The 8705-nt window shown below is 57.8% G+C and overlaps 1 protein-coding gene across 9 annotated transcripts; it reads right to left on the reverse strand.

The window, feature by feature from the left end:
- Window position 1: 1 nt before the first annotated feature.
- Window positions 2-7270, reverse strand: LOC129016686 (cytochrome b-245 chaperone 1). 9 transcript variants are annotated; one of them, XM_054456269.2, is made up of 7 exons: window positions 7088-7270; window positions 5560-5682; window positions 4539-4580; window positions 3886-3959; window positions 3127-3223; window positions 1708-1852; window positions 2-1385 (listed from the first exon to the last, which is right to left on the reverse strand). In XM_054456269.2, exons 2-7 carry the CDS (start codon window positions 5642-5644, stop codon window positions 1265-1267), a joined length of 564 nt encoding a protein of 187 aa, XP_054312244.1. In that variant the 5' UTR covers window positions 5645-5682; window positions 7088-7270; the 3' UTR covers window positions 2-1264. The 9 variants fall into 9 exon arrangements, with proteins under 9 accessions (XP_054312244.1, XP_063512452.1, XP_063512448.1 ...); XM_063656382.1 differs by having other exon boundaries at window positions 2-862; window positions 7088-7240; XM_063656378.1 differs by having other exon boundaries at window positions 2-862; window positions 6868-7232.
- Window positions 7271-8705: the final 1435 nt, after the last annotated feature.

Raw genomic sequence — 8705 nt, forward strand, 5'->3', positions numbered from 1 at the left:
GTGACACGCGAAGGGTTATTTATGGTTATGATGACCATGTCCTGCAACGAGGGACTGGCAGCCACTACTGAGGAGGAGGGTCCCATCTCTCTCCTGTTGGCTTTCACCGAGGTCACAGCCAGACGTGGGGCAAAGGCATTCCCTGTCCTACCCAGCCATTCCTAGGCCTGCCGCCTAGGGGCTCACAGGGCCCAGGAGTCCCCAGCTCACAGGCCAGGGCATAAGGCCAGGCGTGTTTGGTGCACACTGCACCTGGGAGGACCTGGGTGCACTTGGGAGACCAAGAGCACTGGCACGTCAGGATGGTTGGCATTCAGCTCCTACGGGGTGGGGAGAAGTCTGTAGCCGAGAGCCCAGCCCCCTCCTGCCAGGTCTTCCCAGGTTCGAGAGAGGCTGGAACTCAATTTCTGCAGAAAATCTCCCAGTTTTTCTTGTTTGGTCAATTTTTTTGCAAAGACAGGATCTTGCTGTGTTACCCAGGCTGGTCTTGAACTCCTGGCCTCAAGCAATCCTCCCGCCTCGGCCTCCGAAAGTGCTGGGATTACTGGCATGAACCACTGCACCCGGCTGGAGCTCCCGGTTTCTAAGCGCTGCACGATACTAGAAGAGCTGACCTTTTTTCTGGCCTCACAGCTTATGCTGAGGCTGAGTGTGACGAACAGAGAGACCTTTCTGTGACGACCACTGGGGCAGAGCGGTCTATGCGCCGAGATCCTGGCATCAGCAAGGGAGGCGGGTCCTCGGGGAGGGGCAGCTTCCAGTGTGGCTGCAGCGTGCACAGCCAGGTAGGCCCCGGATGTTCACACCTCACTGCCCTTGGGGAAGCACCTGACTGCTGGGGATGTCCACCAGGAAGAGGCTGCTGTGTCGGGGACAACACACAGCATCAGCACCCACAAGGGCCTGGCCTGGCCCCGCCTCTCCACTTGCCCGAGGTCTTGCTGTGGCCCACAGCAGGAGTCCAGGGCTGGCGAGACCTCCGGCTGCAGAAAGGCAGGCCCAGGCCTCACGATGGAGAAAGTCTGGGTGTCCTGATCTGGCCTGCTGTTTCATGCAGTGTGCAAGCAGCAGCATGAGCAGGCAATAGGCCAACTCGGCTGGAGGCACCGACTGAAGCCAAGGTCATGGGTTCTGTGGGCAGTGCACAGGATCAGGCACACCGGGAATGTGCCACGGGTCCTGTGGGCGGTGCACGGGCTCAGGCACACCGGGAATGTGCCATGGGTCCTGTGGGCGGTGCACGGGATCAGGTACAGTGGGGCTGTCAGCTCTGGCTCCCAGGGTCGCCGGCCTCACTGTCGCTGCTCTGAGACAGCTCTGTGGGGCTCTCAAGGCAGTGCAGCTCCAGGAAGCTGGTGATGAGCTTGGCGATGGCTTCCACATCACTGGGCAAGGCCGGCAACGGGAGGAAGGTCAGGTCACCTCGGCACAGGGCGCCATGAGATCCCACAGCAGTCTCCTCCTGGACCACCTACCTCCAGCAGCACCTGGGGCTCCCAAACTGGACCCAGCACTTCCGGGCCTGCTCCCACCCTCCCAGTCACAGTGGGGCTGCCCCTGAGCCTGCACACGCTTCCTGTGGGCCCCTCTGTGTCCCGTCCACAAACTCATCTCCCCTCCCAGCTGCCCCATAGCTCTGGGCGGTCAGGAACGGGAGTCCCCTGACACAGCTGCAGCTCCGGCCAGATCAAAGTCCCACAGCCTTACCTGCGGTGGCCCATGACCGCACTCTGCGTGAGGGGGTGGGAGAAGCCCGTTGCGAGCCGGAGCACCACCATGTAGCCCTTCCCGAAGTACCGGACCTTCTCCTCCTCCACGCTCACGTCACGGACATCATGCAGCAGGACCACCACTGCGGGGAGACGGTCAGTGGCCGAGCCATCCCCGCCCACACATGCTGCCCGGCAGTCGCACCAGGGCCACTGGCGCCATCGAAAGCGACAGCCACACTTGGTTGGCAGCAAAAGCATTTGCTGTTTCCTGCCTGAGGCTGGGCCCCGGAGGACTGCTGTGGCCCTGAAGGCAGTGCGGGGTCCTCTGGGTGGGAAGGACGTGCCCGCGGTGCAGGCTGGCGGGCCACATGCTGGTTCTCCTGGGAGTGCCGACTGTGGGGACCCGCTCAGTGCGAGGCCGCCATCTTTACACTGCACTGTTCCTCCAGGTCTCCCCGAGGTTGGCTGCTGAGCCAGGGCCACCCTCCAATTCCCGTGGCAACTCAGGGCAGCCACCTCTTCGGGTACTGGGGCGGTCCCAATGGCTGTCAGAAAACGGCACAGCTGCCTCCCACAGCCCAGGCCAGCCCTGCAACTCCTCTCCCCAAAGCCACAGGTGACCTGGGGCCAATGCCCTGGCCAGGTCCCTGCAGGGATCCAGGAAGCAGCCTGTCAGAAGCGCAGCATTGCGGCACTAAACCCAAGACTGCCCAGCAACTCTGGTCGCCAGAATCTGTCCCCTCTGGGGCTATGCATGGGCAGCTGGACCCCGGGGCCTCTCTCTGTCTGTGCGGCAGCATCTACAGGAAACTGGTACTGACCACAGCTGGGCCAGTGCCCAGGCTCAAGGGTGGGGAGTTCCTCGGACCATCCAGCCCCTACTGCAGGCCCAGTAGAACCCATAGGAAAGCTGGAGCAGCGCCAAGGCCCACAAGAAACCAGGTGGCCCCACTCCAGACCCCCACTCCAGAACGCCCGCGGGCTGCCATGGCTCTCCCTGCCCCGTCCTGTGACCTGCCACTGGGGCCAGACTGCACCTGGGGACAAGTGGCTGCCAGGCAGGCGGGAGAACGCAGCTAAACAGAGGCTGCCCGAGCCCGGGCGGGCCAGACCCCTGCTCTGCCAGACCCTTGCTCCTCCAGACCCCTGTTCCTCCCACTCTCCCCAGGGGCCAAACCTCTAAAGAACCCAGGAGGCTCTAGGACCCCGCTGAGCAGGTGAGCAGGTGGGGCGTATCCATGGGATCCTGCGTCCAGCGGGCAGGACACAACCCTGGTCACCAAGCAGGCGAGCTTGGACTAAAGGCGCTTCCAGGCCCCCCTCTAGGCCCCATGGGTCACCCAGACCCAGACGCCCAAGTGTGCCGCCTCTGTGGCCCACTGTGTCCCATGTCCCCACGCTCCCCACAACTCACCCTGGTCGTGGCCAGCTCTGAAAAGAGTCAGCAGCTTCTTGTAGAGGCTGAACGTCTTCAAAACAACCTTCCCTGTGCTCTTGTCAAAGACGGCTTCCTGGAAACCGACATGCACCGACCACCATGAACCTCCAGGAACGGGGGCCCCGTGGCCGCTGGGGCATCACCCCCACCCTTACCAGGGTGGACACTCAAGAAGGGGCGCTGGGGCCCCTCCCAGTCAGAACCCAAACCCCTGAAGCCACACGTGCTGCTCTATCAGAGCTGGATATCTGCAGCCAACCTGACTCCTGTTGGGAAATGGGGAGGTGGGCAGGTGCAGCGGGCGCTTGCTCCACTCTGCAGGCAAAACAAGTGCAGGGAGGCAGTGGAACCAGCAAACGAGGGCATAGAAGTCAGAGGGCAGCACTGGGCCAGGCTGAAAGAACTCATGAGGGGCTCCGAGGTGGGAGGGCCGGCCACGGGGAAAGCTGACTCGCATCCCATCATGGCAACTCTGGGAAGAAAGCACTTTGGTGAAGACAGTCACGGAAAGCTTCTAAGAGAAAAATGCCTTCGGGGGATTCTTTGGCCAAGAACGGTCCCAGATGAGTGCAGGGGCCATGTCCTGATGAATGGAGACCTCCAAGCAGGGACCAACACTTCAGGACGGGGAGGTGCTAGGCCACCCAGGGCCCTTCCTCCTCCTCTCATTCCCATTGCAAAAAACCCAGGAGCTGAACAGCCCTGGACTCTGTCCCGCACCCGAGCCGGCCTTACCTCCCAGTCCTCCAAGTTCTGCACAGCCACAAACAGGCAGCCTGTGACGTAGAAGAGCTTCCAGCCCAGGCTATCTGGAGATGGACATAGGGCGCCAGCCTGTGAGCTCCAGGGACGTGCCCATGGGAGGCCCCGCCTAGCACAGCCTCCCCCAGACGCTGGCCAGAGCCCACGCTTACAAGGACCCCCTGGGCAGCTTCCTGTGCTGCTGACCCTGCCCTGGCCACTCAGGACCCACACACGGCACATCCCACCCAGCTCTGACCCCCAGAGTCCACGTAAGAGAGGCAGGTGGGGCGCACAGGGCCTCTGCCCGTCTGGGCAGGCCCAGTGATGGTGGCAGGGTGAGAAGTACGCCTCACCCCACAGCTGGATCTTAGCCAGATCCTCAAGAGCATCTTTCCGGGAATATTTGATGACCCAAAAACACAGAAGACTTAAGAAGTGAAATGTGGGCTGGGCGCTGGGCAGGATGGGCGTGCGGAAGAACAGCAGCGTGTGGAGGGGTGTGGTGCCCACCAGCAATCAAGGGGCAGAAGTGCCGATCCTAAAGGCCGCCCCATGGACAGTCACAAATGACAGTTTTTCCTTCTTTTCTCTGTTTTCCAAACAGCTGAGACAGTCATGGGGGGGTGGGGCAGGGGGTGCTTTACCTCCGCTGTAGTAGGCAGCAGCCAGGCCAATCGACAAGATTCCTATGAAAAGAAAGTGACTGCCTGCCTATTGATCCTGGTAAGACCCCACCTCCCCGGTGCAGCGGGACCAGGAGCCACAGCCCAGATGAGCAGGCCCTTCCCACTGTAGGAACAGCTGTGGTCAGGGGTTACAGACCACCAGGTTCAGAGTAGGGGAAACAGCCAGGAAGTTGGTTCAATAATGCAGTATAGCTGGGCGTAGTATCACACACTTGTAATCCCAGCTACCTGGGAGGCCGAGGACGGAAGATCGCTTGAGCTCAGGAGTTTGAGACCAGCCTGGGCAACATAACGAGACCTCATCACTAAAGAAAACAAAAGCAAAACACAGTATACACTATTCACAGTATTTACTGGACACATCTGCTGTGTGAGACTCCATAACTGACACGGGTGTTACTCCAGTAGCGCGTGGTGAGGCCTGAACACTGTGCACAAAGAAATTACAACACAGCGTGCCATGCAAAACACACAGGAGGCTGTGGTGTGTCACAAAAAAGGTGGGCCCCAGCTGCTGAGGTACAGCCAGCACCACTCCTCACACGGTGTCCCATCAACACAAGTGCAGCTGTCCCCAAGGGTACAGGACCCTACTGGTGGGTAGGGATGGAGGACAGGAGGCTAAGTGGACTGTGAGTCCTATGAAGAGGTCTGAGGACCAGGGAGGAGGAGACATGGGAACCCACGATCACCCATCATGTGATTCAAAACAAGTACAAAGGAAAATATGGTGACCTCAGAAAAGCTCATAGAGTATATTAAATACTCTGGGTGTTAGTGGTTAAAAGGGACAAAACAGACATGCATTATCTGTAAAACCAAGTACACCAGATAAAATTTGAATGGATACAAAGAAACAAAATAGCCATTAGATTTCAAGGTAATAGAAAAAAGAGAAAATACTTTGTTTCATTTTCATCCTTTTTGAAAGTCAGGCTTCTGGTTCTGGGGTTCTGGGGAGGGAGGTGGAGAGCCTTACCAACCAGCAGGGACCAGGACCGGATGCCTGGAGCCCTCTTCAGATGGAGGCGGGAGCTGGTGCGGGTCTCTACCTGCAGGTACATCCCGAGATGGCAGCACCACTCTCTACAGGAGGAGCGGTCTGGGGACAGACAGAGGCAGCTGAACCCTTGGGCCTGCACACAGGCAGGCGCCCACGCCATCAGGCCCAGTCTGGAGGCCAAGAGCAAGCCCCCAACTAAGTCACCTGCAGCCCCAGACACCATCAGCCAGTCTCACCTGGTCTCTGTGGTCGGAAACGTCACTGGATCCCCCAGAGACCCCGTTTCCTGTGTAAGGAAGGCCCTTTTCCCTTCACAGTGACACCGACTGCGCGGGGGCTGTTTCCCGCTCAGACTCACCAGCTACAGCTGCATCACCACCTGCCCCGTCCTATCTGGAAACCTTATGTCCTGAGGCGGCCACTAGCCCCCAGCAGTCTTTAAGCTTCTAGCACCTACGGGCACCCCCTCTCCCCTGCGCTGGCCTCCACCAAGAAAGGAATTGAAAGTCCCATCATGGCTTCCGGCTGTACTGGCTCTCGCACTGGCATGGACCAACACTCTCAGGTCTCTGCCCTCCTCCACCTGCTGAAAGTTCAGACTGCACAGTGGAAGGTCCCACAGCGGCCAGAACCGACGAGTCACCAAAGGGGCTAATCTTCCACAGGGGAGTTCCGCACTGGTGCAGCAGCCCTGCCACTTCACCGTATGCTCCCAACACTGGCCCGAGGGCCCCTGTTCTGGTAGTTTCTCAGGGCTTTCCCTGTGAAGTCAAATCAAATTTCTGACATTAAATAGGGGGTTCAGGCTGGGCGCGGTGGCTCATGCCTGTAATCTCAGCACTTTGGGAGGCCGAGGCGTGCGGATTGCTTGAGTCGCGGAGTTCAAGACCAGCCAGGGCAACGTGGTGAAACCCCGTCTCCACAGAAAATATGTAAAACAGCCCGGTATGGTGGTGTACGCCTGTGGTCCTAGCTATTCAGGAGGCTGAGCTGGGAGGATCACCTGAGGCCGAGAGGTGGAGGCTGCAGTGAGCAGAGATGGTGCCACTGCACTCCAGCCTGGGTGACAGACTGAGACCGTGTCTCAAAAAAAAAAAAAATAGTGGGTTCAAATCACACAAACCAATCCTAGATGCTGGTATATGACTGGGCTCCCTCCCAGGCCTCAGTTACCGCATTGCTCCCCAAACACCCGGCATTCCACATCCAAATGCACACACACACGCACACTCGCGGACACAAGCACACGCGCGCTGGCAAAGCCGCCGGCGCCGCTGGTCGCACCGAGCGCTCGTTTCTTTGTCGGGATCGAGGGCGCTCCCGCCGCCGGGGCCAACCTGCAGCGGAACAGGCGCGAAGCCGCCCGCGACGGGCACGGCGGCACACGGAACAGCCGGCAGGCGGGCCCAGGACGCAGACTCCTCCCGGAGTGGGCCCAAGGGTGCCGGGACGCGCGGCACGGAGCGAGAAGGAAGTGCGGAGCCCACCCAGCCCAGCCGCCTACCGAGAGCACAGCGGTCCCCTCGCCGCAGCAGAGAGACGCTAACCGGCGGGGGCGGGGCCGCGCGCACTTCCGGGATTGGAGCGGAGCCCAGCCGACTTTCGGGGACGGGGCCGCGCGCACTTCCGAGATTGGAGGCGGGGCCACAAGCATTTCCTGGATGGGGCGGAGCCGAGCGGATTTCCGGGATCGCGGGCTGGGCCGCGCGGACTTCCGGGATCCGGGCGGAGCCGCAGGAGGCGGCGGGTGGTTCCTGCTAAAGGAGCCAGTTTTCTTGAAAAAAAGAAACGTGCGGGGAAACGTATCCGACAGCAAGGAATTTACCAAGGACTATGAGCGTCTTGCTAACATAGAAGCGAAACTGAAGTGGTTCTCATTGCCAAAAAAGAAGAAGAGTTGAGCATGAATAAGAACAGTAATTCCGGTGAATTTAAAATCCTCAGATGCTCCACTCTGTAATTCATAATAATGTACTTTTTAACTCTGTTCACTTTTGGAGGACGCTGGCAAGCTCACCCCAGTTTGTGGCCTGGTTAATAAAAGGAAAGCATCAAGCATTTGTCCTGCCTGTATGAAATTTACATCAGAGTAACCAAATACTGCATGAGAAGAATTTCTCATTATAGAAGTTTTCCCGCTAATAAATGAAGAAGAAACAGTAGGATTAAAACATCACCCTATGAATTAACGGACCTAGGCAATGTCATCAATGACTGCTAATTAACATCGCAAAAAGGTCAGTTAGATATCAGAAGTACACAACACCAGCTATGAAGTAGTCTTGCCAGAAAAAAATTGACCTGAATGTGAACAAGCTTCTAGAGTGAATTACTGGAAATGTGGAAGACAAGACTGTACTAAAGGATTCTACAAGGATACAGTCAGCAATTGTGGGTGTAAACCAAAAATAAAATTCGAAACCTCAACCATCTGAATGGACCCTTCCGCTTGGCCAAGAGCATTCCCAAGTTATCCTGAAAAACTAGCTCAGGCAGTGATGGGAAGGGGGAGACAGACATACCTCACTCCCTCCTCCCTTTGGGAATTCAGGCACACAGCTGACCAGCATTCACATTAAAACAGATCTTGAGGTGGCCGGGCGCGGTGGCTCACGCCTGTAATCCCAGCACTTTGGGAGGCCGAGGCGGGCAGATCACGAGGTCAGGAGACCAAGACCATCCTGGCTAACACAGTGAAACCCCATCTCTACTAAAAACACAAAAAAATTAGCCGGGCGTGGTGGCGGGTGCTTGTAGTCCCAGCTACTCGGGAGGCTAAGGCAGGAGAATGGCGTGAACCTGGGAGGCAGAGCTTGCAGGGAGCCGAAATCGCGCCACTGCTCTCCAGCCTGGGCAACAGAGTGAGACTCCATCTCAGTAAAAAATAAAAAAACAAAACAAAAACAGATCTTGAAGCTGACAAAGTAGACTCTAGCAATGACGCCAAATTCCAGCCTGACTCTGGTACAGGACTACATGACAGATAGGAAGCCTTGGAAGAAATCGAAGTACTTTACCCCACATTAAATTTCTTCGACTTATTTTGAAATAGCCCTGCAAAGCTGTCCCTTGTGAGGAAAATCTACATTCTGTAGAGAATCCCCGTTCCTTTCCAGGTCTTT

Source organism: Pongo pygmaeus, chromosome 19 (genome assembly GCF_028885625.2).
Source record: "Pongo pygmaeus isolate AG05252 chromosome 19, NHGRI_mPonPyg2-v2.0_pri, whole genome shotgun sequence".
Taxonomy (NCBI): domain Eukaryota; kingdom Metazoa; phylum Chordata; class Mammalia; order Primates; family Hominidae; genus Pongo; species Pongo pygmaeus.